This window comes from Pimephales promelas, chromosome 9, assembly GCF_988280905.1.
Source record: "Pimephales promelas chromosome 9, fPimPro1.hap1.1, whole genome shotgun sequence".
Lineage (NCBI taxonomy): Eukaryota > Metazoa > Chordata > Actinopteri > Cypriniformes > Leuciscidae > Pimephales > Pimephales promelas.
The window spans coordinates 17217393-17236911 of record NC_142777.1 but is presented as its reverse complement, the minus strand read 5'-3'; the positions used below and the strand labels follow the sequence as shown (position 1 = coordinate 17236911).

At 38.3% G+C, this 19519-nt stretch overlaps 1 protein-coding gene across 1 annotated transcript in view; it reads left to right on the top strand.

The window, feature by feature from the left end:
* slit3 (slit homolog 3 (Drosophila)) overlaps window positions 1-19519 on the top strand; it is a 199100-nt gene that overhangs the window by 163927 nt on the left and 15654 nt on the right. Inside the window, exons 21-31 of the mRNA XM_039648704.2 lie at window positions 791-859; window positions 1697-1768; window positions 1909-1980; window positions 3933-4004; window positions 5639-5802; window positions 7331-7455; window positions 9354-9451; window positions 12242-12381; window positions 15678-15771; window positions 16212-16349; window positions 19108-19351. Of these exons, the coding sequence (XP_039504638.2) occupies window positions 791-859; window positions 1697-1768; window positions 1909-1980; window positions 3933-4004; window positions 5639-5802; window positions 7331-7455; window positions 9354-9451; window positions 12242-12381; window positions 15678-15771; window positions 16212-16349; window positions 19108-19351 (1288 nt within the window). The remainder of the gene's footprint in view (window positions 1-790; window positions 860-1696; window positions 1769-1908; window positions 1981-3932; window positions 4005-5638; window positions 5803-7330; window positions 7456-9353; window positions 9452-12241; window positions 12382-15677; window positions 15772-16211; window positions 16350-19107; window positions 19352-19519) is intronic.

The following is a 19519-nucleotide window of genomic DNA, read 5'->3' as shown; positions in this document are numbered from 1 at the left end:
AATGTGGATCTTTCAGATCAATCTGAGAAGATTTCAGATCAATCTCTTTAGATCATATTTCCCATTCTATTGTGTCATGTAATGTGAGGCGCTGGTCTTGGTCTTCACCCGGTCTCGCCCTCCCTCGGTCTTGGTCTTGTCTTGGTCTCGGCTCCTAAAAGTCTTGGTCTTGTTTCGGTCTCAATACACTCTGGTCTTGGTCTTGTCTTGGTCTTGGGTTAGGTGGTCTTGACCACAACGCTAGACTGATATAACAAGCGGATATATTACTGAGTGAACCGGAAAATCTGGCTGTTGGTTTTTCAGCAGAAGGACAGTCTGTTCTAGGATTGTACAGGAAATCTCCAGAAGGACTGACCTCTTCTCCTGTGTTGTAGTTTTGAAGACCGTATCGCTGATCACTGACAGACCCCATAATCAGTGACTTTGATAGCAGACCCTAAAGCCCCTATCAAAGCCCCATCTATCTGACGTTCTGCCGGGCTCAGCTGAGAACCGCCTTTTAACACGTTTTAGCATTTAAAATAAGGATGAAGCAAATTTAGTAGATTTAGTACACTTCAGGCCTGATCCTTAGCTCTGATCTGGAACCTACCGTATACAGCAAGGAAGCTCACTTGAATTTCTCTGAATTTAAAGCCACTTTGTTGTTCTAAATGTCTTCTCTTTTGTTTTCCTTTTTTCTTTTTATAAGCATGAAATGAAATTTAAAATGACATCTGCTTTTGCTTTGTACCTTGTCTGAGGAGTGTAAATTTGTCTGTTAACAGGATTGTTCTTACCGTTTCAGATACTTGGAAGGAAACCTTCTCACATCCGTGCCTAAAGAGCTTCCTAATCTGAAACAACTGACACTGCTGTATGTATTACTGATCTTTTTTTATTGAATGAATTCATTTGGCATGCACATTTATGTTTTAAGCATTCCCATTTATATTGCCTGAAGCTGAAGGATATACAGGATGTGGCACCTCTGTACAAAAAACACTGTAAAAAATCTCACACTGTAAAAATAAATACATAATTGCCTACAGTAAAAACGTCTTCATTGATTAACTGGAAGTTAATTTACCAAAAAAAAATTATTAATTTTGCAAGTGAAAGCAAAGATTTGCTGTATAGTTTTCAGTGAAATTACATTCCCAGAAGTGATGCATCACATACCAAATTGAAATGCATTAAACATCACAAACCAGTATTATTATATTTCATTTAAATGAATAGGTTTCTGCTCGCTGTTGTTGTCAGTAATGCACATTGAGGTGTTTTGTGTTATATTTTATGTTTTTAGTTCACGTTTTTTGCTTTATTTTAGAATCACGTTTGCTATCCGAATGGTGTTTTGTCTTTGTGTGCATGTGACTCTATATATAAGCATTGGCCATGGTTTATGTCAAATTCACCAAAAAAGTCACCAACACGCCATCCCATAATACCTTTTTTCATAAAACATTTTTACTATATTTTTTTCCCCAAAATCAATATCTGGCAACCGCAACTACCAGTTCTTTAGCGAAAAATTGATGCGATACAGTTTCGTTTTTATGCTTATTTTAAGCCATTTTAACTAAGATAAATGTCTGACTAATGTATTTTCTAAGAGTAAACTGGCCAGGGTTGTGAAGGTATGTTGTAGACTTTGTTCTGAGGGTGTGAAATTGAATCTGCTGTGTGTTTGTGTGTGTTTCCTCTACAGAGACCTCAGTAATAACAGCATTAGTCTCCTTGCCCCTTTCACCTTCAGCAACATGACACAGCTCGCAACCCTGTAAGTTAACACCATAATCCAACAATCAAACTGTTTCTATGTCGACATAGTGCCTTCATGTGAACATCGCTACTACTGACTAAAACATTTTGGCAGAATTTTTGACATTAAATGGCAGTTTTGTCTCCATCTCTATGCAGGATCTTGAGCTATAATCAAATTCGCTGTGTCCCGGTTCATTCATTCGATGGCTTGCGTTCTCTCCGCTTGCTGTAAGAATCCCTTTTGTATTTTACCTGATGAACCAGCGATCTGTTGCACAGCCACTTCAATCTCTCTCTCTCTCTCTCTCTCACACACACACACACACACACACACTCCTCATGCACCACAACACCTCTCTGAGATGCCAATAACCTGCCTTATGAACTTAACGTCAGGAGATTAGTGAGTGAACAAAGCAGCTTTTGAACACGTTCACAGCATCAGCAAGTTCTGAAGGAACAAAGCATTTTTTAAGAAAGCATATTTTAAGAGCTCTTTTAAATCCCGAGGGTTACTATTTCTTTTAATTAAAACTAACGGATTGTAACTTTTATATACATATATGAAAGTCACTTTAAAATGGCCTTGGGAGATGTTTACCATACCCTCATCATTTATTTATTTTTTGCTACATTACCCTTATCCCATACTCAAACTTTTAATCTTAAACTATGAAAATGCCATTAATTATAAATGTTTATTACTGCTATCATTTAAAATTATAAAAAGAGTAAAATAAATATAATTAATTTCAATATTTATTATGTGAAAATAATAGTACATTTAAAACTTTGGGATATATATATATATATATATATATATATATATATATATATATATATATATATATATATATATATATATAATTTTTTTTTTCTTTTGTGGACACCATGCTACTTTTTACAGCATTCTTTGATAAATAAAAGCTCAAAATAATGACATTTATTTGAAATAGAAATCTGCTGTAACATTAGCAATGTCTTTACTGTCACTTGTGATCAATCTAATAGAAGTAATTAATTAATGACAGGTAACGTATGTCCCTCAAATTATTCCTGTCCTTTATTAAAAAAAAAAAAAAATCCAGGTAAATGTCAATTGTGAACAAATTATTTTTTATTGAGCTGTAATATTGTTAAGATTGTCTTAAGTGAAAATATTTTGTGATACATATTGTGAAACAATGTGTATTTATGATACATAAAATGTTAGATATAAAATTAGTAAGACTAATTTAGTAATCAGTTTATTAATAGACAAATAAACAAACCGTAGTTGTAAACAAACCATTTTGTGGCCATAGTTGAAGAAACAACCTTAAAGGGATACTCCACCCAGAAATTAAAATTCTGTCATCATTTATTCACCCTCAAGTTCTTGCAAACCTGTATGAGTTTCTTTCTTCTGCTGAACACAAAGCAAGATATTTTGAAGAAGGTTTGAAACCAAACAGTTGTTTGGCGCCATTGACTTCCATAGTAGAAAAAAAATACTATGGAAGTCAAAAGGTCCAATTGTTCTTCAAAATATCTTCCTTTGTGTTCAGCAGAAGAAATAAAATCATACAGGTTTGCAACAACTTGAGGGTGAGTAATGATGACAGCATTTTCAATTTTGGATGGAGTGTCCCTTTAAATGTCTCTCAGCATTAAACTGCATGGGCTGCTTTGTGTCTCTGGGCAGGATAGGTTATCAACACCCTGTGTGCACAGATATGTTAAACAGACCAAAGGAAGCCCACCTTATTCCGGCCTCATCATGTTTAGTCTGCCAGGCAGTCATCATTGTCACTTTTTAATTTCCCAGAATGCCTCAGGGCCACTGCAGGGCCACGGCCTCATGGGTCTGTTGCTGTCCAATCATGCTCTCAGGTTGCAGTCTGAGTGTATATGTGTGGGCCGAGCGCCCCGTAATAGAACAGGATAAATAATTAAACAGAACTGACACAGCCTACAATGAAATCTCAATGCGAAGCTGCCGCTCCCACTGGTGTCTCACAAAAAAAAAAAAAAAAAAATGGCATAGGTTTTCTATAATTTGCGCTAAATGGCTTGAATGACTGACTCTTTCTTTATTTCTCTATCTCCCCCCTTTCATTCTTTCATAGTACGGAAAACAATGAAACCAACTCCCAGAGCTCAGTGCTTTTTTTCATTTTCTTTTCATTCTTCTCTTTCAGAACCCTCCACGGAAATGACCTTTCAACTATTCCGGAGGGAGCCTTCAGCCACTTGACATCTCTGTCTCATCTGTAAGTGTGTGTGTGTGTGTGTGTGTGCCAGTGTGAGAACGTTCTTTCCCTGCCTCTATTATTGATGGACTCCCAGTCTCAACCTTAGAGACCAACTCAGGTCTTTAGACTCAATGTAAGTTTTACCTCATTACCGCATGCAACCTAGAAAGAGTGCAGCCTTGTGCTCCGCGCTCGGAGACCGATCCCCACAGGAAATCTTTGTAAATTTTATTACCGCTAAAAGGCGTCTATTATGAAAGCTTATGGCCGTGTTGTTTTTTTCCTCTCCGGCTGTAGTTCCTGTTGCCGGTTTAGAATGAGGATACTGTAGCTCCTTGTGTCCTCATTGAAAAGAACTGTCAGGATAAAAAAAATAAAATCAATTGAGGAATAAAGGCCCTGTTGAACTGAAAGAAGTGTGATTGGGATTTCTGTAGTAAATGAAGATGTGGGCTTTATGTACTGTAGTGTAGTATTGTGCATTCAAGTCATGCCAGAGCAATCCTGCACATGAACGCCACCACAAACAAAGTCATAATTACAAATAAGGAACTCAAAATTGTCCTTGAGCTCAGAGTTTCCTGTGGAAAACATATGCATCTATGGTTCCAAATCATAAATACGAACTTCTCAGGAGGACTTGAATGCACCACTAAGGAAAAAAACTAAAAGTGTTACCACTAGACCAGGGCTGTCTAATGCCCGGTTCAGATTACACGATTTTAGCCCGATTTTGGCACAATCCGTTTGATGTAGGGTGCCGTGGGGATTCGTTAACGACAACGGGCGTCGGGACGCAAGATTCGATCGTATCATCTCGTATAGTGTGTCATAGTGGGCGACAACCTACGTCGCGTCTGCGATGCTTCACGACATCACGACTAAAAGACTAGCATGTTTAATTTTTTTAACGGTCGTCCACGACGGGTTCCGTCACATGTATTAGGAGCCCAGAAGCTTTTCCGTACACAACTTTCAAAAATGGCGAAACGAAAGAGAGACGATGGTGCTAACGTTAAAACTAAAAGTAAAAATATATAAGAAAACACTATTTTACCTCAAGTTCTCTTTGGAGGATTGACAGCCCATATTGTCCTCTTCGAGCAATTCAAGAACGTGTCCATTCGGGGTTTTCTTTATTTTTTTTAACTTTTTTCTGAACACAGGACAGCCAATACAACACTCACGCTTCATCCATTGTTTGTTTACGTTCATTTCCGGAAGTCACTCGCTACTAGTTTCGCCTTCTCGCTGACATCACACGCGCCGTTAAAGACGGCATGTGATGACTGGTCAGGAAGCAACGTGTTGTCTGACGTGTGTCTTGTCCACAACACGACAATATTTTAGGAGTCAAAATCGCGTAATCTGACACAGTGACTATCGTAACAGACAAAAAAAAATTTGTAATCTGAACCAAGCATAACCCTGCTCCTTGAGAGCTACTGTCCCCAAAGTTTGGCTCCAACCCTAGTCAAACGCACCTGAACCAGCTAATCAAGGTGTTCAGGGTTACTTGAACATTACAGTCTACAGGAAGTCTACAGGAAGATAACTTTCCAGTAGCAGGGTTGGAGACCCTTGCACTAGACCAACAAATCATACTTCTATTCTTTTCAAACAAAGTGTAACACTTGTCTCCTCTCATGCAGGGCTCTTGGAGCAAACCCTCTATACTGTGACTGCGAGCTGCACTGGTTGTCTCAGTGGGTGAAGGCTGGGTTTAAAGAGCCTGGCATCGCCCGCTGCACTGGACCACCTGACATGGCGGACCGACTGCTGCTTACCACCCCCCTCAATCGCTTCCAGTGCAAGGGTGAGTCTCATTTCTGTCTCGTCTTTCTTCTCTTTTGCCCATTCAAATTTGAATTTGGTCTGCATCATTTCCTGATCTAAATCCCCCTCCCCCTCCTTCCTAAATAATATTCTGTCCCCTTCTCTGAGTTTCTATGAGTAAAAAATCTCCAAAAAGTACAATTCCAAAAAGAAAGTGTGAGAGTGGTAAGGTCGAGTATTTCAGGCCCCGTCCACACTACTGTGTTTTCGTTTAAAAACTGAGAACTTTTGTTACGTTTGCACCTCCCGTCCAGACGAAAACGGAAAAAAACGAAGACCTATAACGCTGCAGCTCCATTTTGCGTTTTGAATCTCCGGAGGGCGTTTTAGTGAAGACGGGACTAAACGGAAGAATTTAGAAACGATGACGCAGAGTCTCACACTTTGCTCTATGATTGGGTGTCATCAGTCATGACGTGTCCTTCCCTGATTCGTCAGCCACCGTTTACACCGGCACGCACATGCCCAGGGTTGGTGAATGGTCACATGATCCACGTTTTCAGTCGTTTTTAATGTGGACGGAGATCATTTCTAATACGCAGGAAAAAAACGCTGGTGTGGACGGAGATCGTATTCGTTTTAATTCTCCGTTTTTAAACAAAAACGCAGTAGTGTGGGCGGGGCCTCAGAGTCAGCACGAAGTGGCATTTTACAATGGCAATGTCTCTGTAATAAATCATATTTTAGAATGATATTTGGTGAGAAAAAAAATTGGGATGGGACTTAGTGTAATATGATCAGAATTGATTATATTATGAAAAGTGTTATGATGGAGGTAGGGTGAAGGAAAAAGTAAGGTTCAAAAGTAAGATGTGATCTAAAAATGAAAGTTTTTCAGGGCATTTTTTTTTGTTACATTTTGTTTTAAGCTAACTTATAGTAACATTGTACTTACTCATATAAGTACTAAATAATATTAATTAACTACATGTACTTACTATAGAGTTTCGGTTAGGGTTTGGTTAAGCGTTAGTTTCTTGTAATTATGCATTACAATAAAGAGTAACCCCTTTTATCACAAACTAAAATTATTTTAAATAGTTTTGTCAATTATTAATTGTTTTTGTTATTTGTTCATTTTGTTAAATGAAACTTAAGTAAAATAAAATATAAATATTAAATGCAAAACTTATGTTGCCCTGGCAGCTAATGAAAAAAAACTAAAGTAACTAAAGCTAAAACTGAATAGAATGAATGGATTTCCAACATATAAATATTTATTATAAAATATTACTACAAATGTTAAAATTTAAACTAAAATTAAATTGAAAAAATGTTAGTATAAAAATCAAATCTAATACAAAAGAGTCAGACCAGTTTACATTTTGATAAAATATCTTTTTCTTTTCTAGAAATAACATGAACTGATAAATAGTTTCACAAGTAAAGGGTCGGCTTATTTTTAATCCTGACCTTAATGTCCCCTCCATTCCCTTTGATTTCTCATTCTCTTGCTTTCTTCCCTTCCACACATTTATTCTTCACATATTGTGTCATGTGCGTTTCAGGTCCAGCAGATTTGAATCTGATGTCCAAGTGCGCCCCCTGTCTGGCGGCTCCCTGTCAGAACAACGGCACATGTGTGAGTGATGCCACAGGCTCCTACCACTGCACCTGCCCTTTTGGCTACAAGGTGAGTGAACAGCCAATGGCCCGCATACATCATCGGGAAGCGTCTATCCTGTCCTCCTGCACACGTGTACAGAATATACAGAATATTCTGTTGAGTAATGTGCATCATTACATGCAAGAGAGCCTCATCATCCATCTTCCTAAGCTCAACTTCCTGTATCTGAATTTCTTGATTAGTTCCTATTGTACTCAAGGCGGGCGTTTGTGAGGCGATGTTTGTGTAGCAGACTCATACTCAGCAGGAACCGTATGACCTAGCGGGCGAAGCCTTGGGCTGTTGGAAAACACATTGCAAGAGATATGAAAAATGTGAGCTGCTTTCAAAGGCAATTTATTTAGAGACAAGAAGCCATGAGAAGTGTGACAGGGAGTGTACAAAAAATGCTCATTTTACGGCATGATGCAGTTACCTTACCTGAGCTAAAACAAACTTTTTCAAGCAAATTTGGCTGAGCAGCTTCGTGCTTCGAAAAACCAAATGAACCAAAGTCTGACATCAAACAGACTCTGTTCCACACAAAAACCACTTTGAGAATGTTTGTGTGTGTCCGGACTGCGGTGTGAAATCATTACCTTTTGTTTGGTTATGGGATTCCTGTCAGTGTTGTTCTGTTGAAGAACAGATAAGAGCTTAACCCTTCGCCCTCTACAAGACAGTCCCAATGGGCTGTATTTTAATTAAAAACACAGCTCTCAAGGTCAGTTGCAGGTGTGTGTCTGTCCTCGAAGTAAGTGAAGATTAATTAGAATGTTCAAGAGTACTGAATTAAATCAAACATGGGAGGAAGAAAGACAAAAAACAGGGGACACAGAGAGAGAAAACAGAGGCATATGGGCCCTTTGAGGAGAGCAGAGGAAACAGGCATATCAGTGGAAAAAGCCTTTGTCTGAAACTGAAATGGAGAATGTTATGGAGTTACAGCCCCTGAGTGTAAAAGGATCAGGGCACAACATACATCTTCCATAAACCATGGTATTAAACTAAACCTGGCTCTGGGCCTGGATATAGAAGTAGTAAACAAATAAGATTTATGTATTTTCTGAAGAAAATGTGAGTGGTGCGTGTCAGTGCAAAACTACAATGTTACTAGTAGGTGTTTCCTTGGCCAAAATGTTCTAAATGTTTATATTATTTTGCTATGTGGTTGCTAGTTTGTTCTGGTGGTTAAATCTACACTGTGTAACTCTTTTAGTTTATTCTCAGCTAAAAACACAAAAATATATGTGCTCATTAATGTATATTTACTTCGTTCAAGTAATAAAAGTATTCTCGTGCGTGTATAATATGCCATTAAAAATACATACGGGTAAGGGGTTCGCCATGTTGCCCCTCCATTTTGAAAGTACATTAGCCAAAGAGGGACATACCCGTTAATTCAAGCTTCGCCTTTCACGTTTACGTTTTAGTTAACACTCATGGACGAGGTCGAACTGGAAGCCATGTTAATCTTGGACTACACTGGCCTCCGAAGGAGTTAAAACGAAATCGAAATTGAGAGGAACAGAAACTAATATTCACTGGATGGTTATGTACCTTTTCACCACTATATGGGGGTAAAAATCACACAGTGTAGCTTTAAGGGATTAGAATTATAAATTATCCTAATTATAATCATTGCAGTCCTAATCCTAATTATAAATATGAGCAACGCTAGTAATAACCATAGCAAGCGCTGCTAATCATTGCCCTTTAGTATCCACTCCATAACCCTGTTTGAATGGCAAATTGCGTTTAACATTTCAGTTGACATTTTACTCAGAACTCATTATGTTATATTGTAGATGATGCTTTTTATTCCAGCCATCTGATTGTGATGGCTTGGGATCTAAGCGTCAGACATGTTAAAACCCGAGCTCTCTCTTTCTTAATCCATGCTCAATGTTCTTTACTTTCCTCAGGGTCGTAACTGTGAGATTCCCATTAACGCCTGCATCAGCCTGCCGTGTATCAATGGAGGCACGTGCCACCTCACACCTGGATTGGATGGGCAGTACAGGTACATCCAGACTTGTACAAATTATATTTTGACATGTTGAGTTGTGCTGCTAATTCGGTTACACTATATTTCGATAGTCACTTTAGACGTTTTAAAAATTATAAGTAACTTTTCAACTTGATGTCAACTAACTCTCATTAGAGTATTAGTATATTATAGTAGACTGTCAGTAGACTGTTAGGTTATGGTTAGGTGTTAGGCTTTGGGTTAGAAGAATAAGTTTACTTGTAGTCGCCAAGTTACTTATAGTCAGTTGAATATCTGTTGGGGGACCAACAAAATAAAGTGTTTGCAGATATGAAGCTGACAGTCAACTAATACTATAATCACAGTTAGTTGACATGTAGTTGAAAAGTTACTTATAGTTAGTAGAATGTCTAAAGTGGACTATCAAAATAAAGTGTCACCGCTAATTCTGGTAACATAGGTCTGAATGTACCCTGCATAGTATTTCCACTATCACTACGTGTCAAAGGGATATAAAGAAGATTTAAAAACTGAAATAAGTTCATTTGAATGTCCTGTGTTAAAAATGCACATCTGGACAAAATCTGTGCATTAAAAAATTAAAGCTTGTAATACCGCTGGACATTTGAAAGAAGCAAGAGGCAGGCAGATGTTGTAATGGCACAATAAATGTCCACTGTGCCCTATAAATCACCCGGCAACTTTGGTAATGTTATATTAGAACATTTTTGTAGGGCAGCCGCTTCACATCCAGAGGAAAACAGAGTTGCACAATGACTTTACAAAAAAAAAAAAACAGCCAGCAAATGAGCCCATAGATTTGTGTGTTTTTATGTGTCTGTGGGTGGAATATATCAGTTTCTGGCGTAGCCCCTGAGTGTTGGCAGCCAGAGGGCAGGGACTGGGTGGAAGGGTACAAACGGGTGTGGGATCTGCTAAACGCTGAGATAAGTTTTACTGCTATTGCTCAACAATTCACCATGGAGATGGAGGTTTATCAAACACTGAGCCTCAGTCACTGATGGATCAGACCCACAAGACTTACGGATAGCAACAGAAAGACAAAACAACAGAGAAAAAATACATATATTAAGGGCTGCTTAGGATTTCAGGAGGTGATGTAGTCAAGACCAGCTCATTTGAGTTTGAGTCAAGAGCAAGACCAGAAGAGGGTTGAGTTTGAGTCAAGACCGAGTCCTCATGCTCTCAACAAGACAAGACCATGAATATATGGTTTTTGGTTTGGACTTGAGGACCAAGACCCTTTAAATATGGGCTTGGAGCATGTGGACTCTGTCTTACCGCAGACTCTACCCTTTTCTGGTCTCAATCTTTATATATGATCTCCATTTTAAAAGAATAACAGTGCTTCCATCATCTGCTCGCCATCATATTGCTTGTTTTTGGTGTAACACAAAAGGAGGCTTTTCGCAGAATGTTAAGGCTGCTCTTTTCCTCAGAGAAAGTGGGTGGTGACCAGTGACTTAAAGGGATAGTTCACTTTAAAATTAATTTTTTGATATGTTTTAGCTTACCTCAAGGGCATCCAAGATGTAGGTGTCTTTGTTTCCACAGTATTTTCAATATTGACATTTTTCAGTCAAACCGTTGTTGTCTATCAGTCATACACTGGAGGCTAAGGGGGTCCACCAAACAGCATGCACAGAGAAGTCAAAATTAAACATGATTTAATGACTCGTAAATGTAAGTACACATTGATGGCCTAAGACACGAAACGAGCATTTTTTGTGAGAAAACGAACAGTATTTATATCGTTTTACCTGAATTAGTTGTGCAATGTCCAACTGAACCGAACTGAATCAGTTCAGTGTTACGCCGGAAGTGATCGCTTGCGTTTGACGTCAGTTCAATATTTACACGGAGATTTCGGAAGTTTTACCTTTTAATAAACATAAGATATACCGAAATCATCTTCCATTGCGGTTTCCCGTATATATAAATATGTTTAGTGAAAGGTAAAACTTCCGAAATCTCTGTATAAACAAAGAGCGACGTAGGCGCGCAAGCGATCATTTCCAGCGCATGCGCAGACCGAAGCGCCCGTGCCGTCAGATCATTTGGTCATGGCTATGATTACACGAGGTAAAAACGATATAAATACTGTTCGTTTTCTCACACAAACCGCTCGTTTCATGTCTTAGGCCATCAATTTACGAGTCATTAAATCATGTTTAATTCTGACTTCTCTGTGCATGCTTTTTGGTGGACCCCCTTAGCCTCCAGTGTATGACTGATAGACAACAATGGTCAAAATTGAAAATACGGTGGAAACAAAGACACCTACATCTTGGATGCCCTTGAGGTAAGCTAAAACATATCAAAAATTAATTTCAAAATGAACTATCCCTTCAATAGTTTAGAAAAGGACAAAGCATTCCATAAAAGTGATCTATATAACTCATATGCTATATTCCTTCTGAATAAGTCTTCTAAAGCCATACAATAGCAATACATCATTGAGGCTGCTTCATTTCAGTAAACTGACCTCATTCCAAAGTCATTAAGAAAGGCCAGCGATTTATACTTTACTTGGAATAACTGTTCATTTTATAATAATAACTGCCACTGACAAACACCACTTCCGGATGACACAGCCTTCGAAACGAGACATAGCTTTAGAGACCAAACAATGACACATGACTAGCAACAAATGACACCGTTATGGCTGCAGGACCAAAGACAAACATTGTGTCAGGTCTTAGGGTGTCACCAAACAGAGCTAAATCACTGAAACCCATGAGTTTTCTTTTGTTCTAACATGTGAAGTATTGACCATTGTCTTGTGCCTTATCATTCCTGTAGCTGTGTGTGTCCACCTGGGTATGAGGGCCAGCAGTGTGAGCTGAATCCCGATGACTGTGAAGACAACGACTGTGAGAATAACTCCACCTGTGTGGACGGCATCAACAACTACACCTGTGTCTGCCCTCCTAACTACAAAGGTACCAGTTCAACCTCATTGAACCAGCCTATAAATGCAGAGTGTCTCAGACGCTGATGCAATTTTCTTCGGCGTATTACCCTATTTGTCCGTTTCAGTCGTACCGCAATGAGGCCATTTCACCGGCCAGACTGTTCCAATTGCAGCTATATCCTCCAGCCACAACTGAGGTGGTTAAGAAAACATTAGGAAACCAAAATAATATACATGTTAAGGCTGGTATAGGACAGTTTTACTAAACAAACCAGTTTTTGACAAAAGTTCTGACTCAGCGAATTTAGAGTTCAGCTGTCTGTTCATTTCCACTTCTGATCTGCCAAGTGCTGGTCCTCCCTTCTTTTCTGCCCTCCGCTCTTTTCCTTCCTCAAAATAGGAAGTGCAACTGCTCCTAGCGGGCCCTGTCATTATAACGGCATTCCTCTTTGCCACCTCCCCTGGAGCGGGTACATTTGGTGTGTAGAGAGTGTGTGTACTTGCTGCGGTCCAAGCCTGGCCACATCCATAAGCTTGTAGGGCACACACAGCTGTCTGCTTAAAGGGCACAGCCTTAAACTGAGTTTTAAAGAAAGAGAATGGGCTCTTAATGGAGTTCTCGGTTTAGTTTCATGTAAGTTTCCTCTGAAAGTCCCAGGAGTTAGATATAGAAACTCTGGAGGAGACGTGTGGGATTACTGAGGTCTTTTTATGCTTTAGTCCTCATTTGTTCTCAGAAACATCATTTGAGCCTTTTCTTGCATGCAGGAAGCTGTTAGTTAGATCTCCCTCAATCTAACTGATGTTGCTCATCTTACTCTCTTTGTCTGACTGGCATCTGTACCAGTCTGGCTTGTGCAGCAAATATATTTTTTAGTAGTTTCATATAAAAAGGATGTAATTATGTGGCTGAAATGAAAGTGGAGAGTTGGAGATTTTTAAAGACTGGTGACGTTTTCTCTCCTTTTTTTAACATGTCCCCATTTACAGTTATAATGGGACTTGCACTACCTTTCAGAAGTTTTTTTTTTTTTTCATGGATATTAGTACTTGTATTCATCAAGGATGCATTGAAATGATAAAAAGTAACTAAGTTAATGTTACAAAACCTTTTTATTTCAAATAAATGCTGCTTTTTCCATTCAACAAACATTCTGAAAAACACTATCACAGTTTCCACATAAGCAACACAACATTGGTAACAATTAGAAATGTTTCTTGAGCATGAAATTAGTATAGTAGGGATCATGTGACACTGAAGACTGAAGTAATGAATATGAAAATCCAGATTTGTCAAAGGAAGTAATTACATTTTGAATATGTCTATTTGAATATATTTTAAAATGTCATTTATTCCTGGGATGAAGCTGTATTTTCATATTGTGAGTGTCGCATAATCCTTCAGTGTCACATGGTCTCTAATACTCATTTCACAATGCTGTTTTACTGTATTTTTGATCAAATAAATTTAGTTTTAAATTATACAGAAGCCAAACTTTTGAACTTTTGAATTAAAAAAATGCTCATTATCCAAACTATGCAAGGCAACTTCATCTTAGCCCTTGTTTAACCCTCTGATGGTCCTCGGTCACTTCTGACGGAATAATTTTCTGTTTTGAATTATTAAAAACCACAGCTTCATCGGAAGGTTATGATACTTGGTGACTTTTTTGGCACTTGGTATGTGAATACAAAAAAAAAAAAAAAATGAGGTCATGATCCGAGCATGCTAAGTGGTCGTAAAAAAAATAGTCACACTCGTGGTCTTCGGTCAGAAATGACCGACCCATAGGAAATGAATGGGAAATTTACAAAAAAACAAAGATTCTTTGAATTTTTGTTTGTACAATCCACAAATCGGCCACAATTCTTAAAAGAAGTATACCGCAGTAAAGGGTCAAAAATGACCCCTATAGAAAATGAATGGGAAATTGACAAAAACACAAAAATTCACTATTATTTATTTATTTATTTTTGTTTACAATTTTTTAATAAGACAGTTTTTAAGATTGTTTCAATTATATATTCAAATCCACCTAAAAAAAGTGTTCATAAACAGCTGGGGAAGTCACATGCCTCTCCATAGAGAGCTGTACATGCCATCTATTGGTACTGTAACCAGATGGTGCTAATTTTCTTCAAAAAATATATATGTATTTTTTCTGAAGGCCTACACTCTATATTAAACAAAAATACTGCATTAATATTAAAAAAAAATATATATATACAGTATATAGAAATATATATATACATATATATCCATTGAAAAAATAGACCATAAATATTGCATAAATATGAATAAATTCAATCAAATTATCTCAAAATACTAAATTAAAAAGAATAAATATTATAGAACAAAAATAAATTGCATTGGTTTTACTGGGATGGAATAAGTTTAATTTTTAGGCCTCCGGTCACTTCTGACCGGGAAGGCCCAGGACGTGACTCATAAAGGAAGACCATCAGAGGGTTAATGTTGAATCTTCACAGATTGCCAAAGGTCAAGTCTCTTAAACATTCATTCCTTCTCCATTGCCATTGTATTTCTGTTTCTGAACGCATTTTAACAGCTGTTGCAAATTTACTGAAGATTGTTCTGTATTAACCTCATCCTGCACTAGTCTTACCAACAACATTCAGATTTGATTTAACACTCTACAGCCAGACTGTTTGCCAGATTCCAGCCTGTGAGGTGCACACAGGAAACATAGGCAGTCGTGTGTGACCCTTAAGAACACACACAGTTGCTGCAGAAAGGGTCTAGAGGAAATTGGCCTGGCAGCAGACCACCTAAACCTTGTCTCAAGGGCCAGAGCACAAAGAGGGTACATCTGTTTTTGAGCGGCTGCTGCTGTGCCATGCAGCCAGCAACACCAACACAAGTGTGCTGGACAGGAAATGCTCGGAATCTGGGTGAATGAGTGCAGGGATGCGGAGTTTGGATCAGACTACAGCCTGTTGCAAAGCCGGACGTCCTACAGCAGGTGGACGGGAACAGGCAATGTATTGAAGGTTCTGGTTGGCAGTGATTTAGTGCCTTCGATTGGACCCTGCTGGGCTGAGTGCTCAAGAAAGACTTTGCCATCACACAAAGATGTGTTTTCAGTTGAGCCTGGTGGAGAAAAGCCTCACAGTCTAAATGCTGGCAGATGGTGTGAGGGGCGAAAACATCTCAAGGAGGCTCACACATGCTGAATGTTCAGTCAAAGAGCTCCTTTAGCCAACTGTGAGCTTCACCCAGTTGAGGCCCTGAGTGTTTCAGCATGTGATAAAATCCGGACAACTGTTAGAGTGATTTGTTCCTTTTCTTTATGTGTGTCTTAGGTGATCTGTGTGAGGAGGTGGTTGACCCCTGTCTGCCTGGGTTTGACCTCTGCCAACATGACTCCAAGTGTGTTCCTCTCAGTAAGGGCTACAGGTGAGTGTGTGAGCTCCTCTGGGAAATGGGGCATGGGAGAACACAGAATATACGTAGGTCAGAACTTCACAGGAAAGACAACATTACATGCCTGGAATGGTCAACCAGTTGTAGTAGTGTCATCGTCACTACCAAGTAGTATTTAACTCACCTACACTCTAAAAAATGGTGGTTCATTGGCTTGTAACCGTAGGGGAACTTATCTTTGTCTATGGTGCTATGTAGAACCATAAGAGGTGCCATAGAGCATGTTAACCACCATAAAGAACCACTGAAGAACCAAACTGGGCTTAACAGGTTCTTTAAATGGTAGTGGTGCTATATAGCACCATGACCACCGCAAAGAAGAACCTTCACTGCTATTTAAGTGTAGTGCCAGAGCTGCCTCTTTTGCAAGTCATCGCTAGCATCTGAATAGTTTTTATTGTTTTCTTTTTCAGGTGCGAATGTTTGCCAGGTTATGTTGGCCAGCAGTGTGAGCAGGATTACAATGACTGTCTGGAGAACAAATGCCAGCATGGGGCAGAGTGTGTCGACGCCATCAACGGATACACATGTGTGTGTAGGGAGGGGTTCAGGTGAGACACGAGCATTGTTCACACTCAGGTGTGTTTGCTTTATACCTATGTAAAGGACACAGCATAGACATATGTTGTTTAAGCTAATTATAACTACTAATAAGTTCTGAAAAAAAAATTTGACATATTTAGAACTGATGAGAACCGTTTTGGTCTTTTCATTGACTTTTCTAGTTTGAATAATAATAATAATGATAATATTAAGGTTTTAACTATTATTGTAACACAGTTTGTTGTTATGGGAAGATGGAGGCGAACATTTAAATACTGTAATAAATAATAAATAAATATAAAAGGAAAGAGCCAATAAAATAGTCCAGGCTTGATCCTCTCTCATCCTTCACTGTCGTAGCTCCACCTTTTGTTTCCGGTCCGCCATTTGAGATATGAAACCGGAGTGTCGCCCATCATTAATCACGCCACAGGCCTCGCGCTGTTCTATCACAGCCCTCAGCTTCTTCCTACTCACCACAATTATGATTATGAAAGTCTTTATAAATGGTGAAAACACACACACACACACACACACAGCTTCTGTTGGTGCTTTATTATATGCTAGTGTATCATTAAATCTGAGATACGCAGAAGATGAATTTCCATAGGTCTAATTAAACACTAGCATATGTGTGTGTGTGTGTGTGTGTGCACGTGTGGCAGAACAATAGCTCTCTCCCTAGCATCCCTCACTCCACCACAGTTACTGATTAAGGGCCTGATGGTGCCTTGAGCCCAGCATTAATCTGGCTTACCACCCATCCTGACACTCTATCAATATTCTAACACCATCTTCTTCTCCTGTGTGAGTTAGATTTAAGAAAGAAGGAAAGTTCAATTAAAAGTGCTTGAAAAATTGTGGTCACCCTTTATTTTGCGGTGTCCATGTAATTACATTGTAATTGTACGTGCAATATTGATTAACAGTTTTTAGCCATTACTTTAGAAACTACATGTAACATGTACAACAAAGACACTGTTGACACAAAGTGTGACCAAATTTGCTTATATATTTTGTTCAATATTATACTTAATATACATTATTCAGTAATTATTTCTGAAGGATCATGTGACGCTGAGCACTTTGCCTTCACAGGAATAAATTACATTGTTAAATATGAAGAGCTCTTTTCCAAAACGCGTTAAACGACATTTTTAAAAAAAATGAGTTTGTCGTGTCATTCTGCTGTGGACAGAACCCTTTCACTGCTCTATCAACGTTTCATGCCGAATCGCTATATTTCCTTGTTTAAAATGTACTGCAAGATACAGTTTCTTTCCAAACCACGATAAGCGCCAGCCCTGTTTTTAGCCTAAACACGATAAATCCTCAAATTCAATGAGCGCTCTACACAATCCAGCACGGCGGCACTCTGAACAGAGGTTTATTATGTTCATTCATTCCTCAAAATGAGTCCTAGTTTTCTAGTCGACTAGTAGTAGATCATTTAAGCCATTTGTATTATCAGTAATCACATATATTGATTTAATTAAATGGGAGAGAAACCATATGAGCGTTTTTAATTGCATATTCCGCATCTCAACGTATGCATAAAGCTTGCCACAAAGAACCGGCAAAAGTAATGATTATGCATGAAACATTTGAATTGTTTATAGAGATAGAGAAACGCATACTATAGAGATAGAGAAACGCATACTTCGAATTAGCCTACATACGCAGAGAGTTGCCAATTTATTTTAGTTTTTAATTGTTTTGTTTAAAAGTAGATATTTAAAGCTTTCTGTAGCTTAGTTCTCAGGCCTGTGTGAGGCAAGCATCGCGGTGTTTCGGTTCATATTATGAGACGCGCTCCGGTTCACCTGCGCGCCTCTGTGTCCTGATTATATTGTCTGATATTTACTTCTAATGTATTAATCCAGTCAATTTGTCGATGAAACATTTATTAAAATGAAGATACAATTTATATGAAACGAAATTTACAAGCTTTCTACAAAACAAAACTTAATAAGTGGTCAAAATCATGTCTGACGCACTCCAAATATTTTCCGATATTGGGCAGCTTTTGAATTTTGATCCTATCTTACTCATCTCATGCGGTTCCCTTTTCATAGCCTACTCAACATAGAATGAAATAATAAAAATAAGTCATGTAATATTATTAAAAACAAATGTGAAATGTTTATTTTTTTTATTTTTTTTTTTTTTAACTTATATTTAAGCGTCATGCTGCTCCGCTTTGCTCACATGTTATGTAGCCTGTGTGTGTGTGTGCATGTGCTGGAGGGGTGCCCATCCCTTTTTTGAATATCGTTATCATATATTGATCATTTTTAATAATTCGTTTTTTTCATGCATATGTTGAAATTGGTATTAATAATTTGTTTTTTTCATGCATATGTTGAAATTGGTACTATTTGTTTGAGGTTTATTTCGATTTATAGCGTTTTGGAAAAAGATAAAATTAACTTTTAAATTATCATTAACAATATTGTTGTTTGATTTAATAATTATTGTTCAAAATGTTCAGACTGAACCAATAAAACATTTAAACAGGATAATTTGAATATTCACAAAATGTGTGGGTCTAGGTAAAAAATGTAGTTTTCCTGAAAACTATTGAAATGGATTTATAGCGTTTTGGAAAAGAGCTCTTCATATATGAAAATGATTATTTTACTGTATTTTGATCAAATAAGAGCAGCCTTGGTGAGCATAAAATACATATTGACTGATTACTAATTATTCGTACTTTTGACCAGGAGTGTAAATGCCTTGTATATCTCTCCCTCTCTATTTCCTTAGTGGGTTGTTCTGTGAGAATCATCCACCAATGGTTTTGCTCCAAAAGACGAGTCCATGTGATCAATCTGAGTGTCAAAACGGAGCCCAGTGTCTGGTCGTGGAGGGAGAGCCCGTGTGCCGTTGTCTCCCTGGCTTCTTCGGCATCAAGTGCCATAAAATGGTCACAGTCCACTTCCTCAGCAAAGACACCTACGTAGAGCTCTCCGGCGCCAAGTTCCGACCACCCATGCACATATCCCTCCAGGTACACATGCAACCACTTCCTGTAATGCTTAACAATAGGTCCCAGATCAGTTTCTGTAATATACTAGCCTCAGGACAGTCTTCATATCAACCAAACTCACATCAGCGGACATGAGAAGCCATCTGCCTCTCTGTCGTCTATTCTAGGTCTTTTTATTTTTGTCCGCAG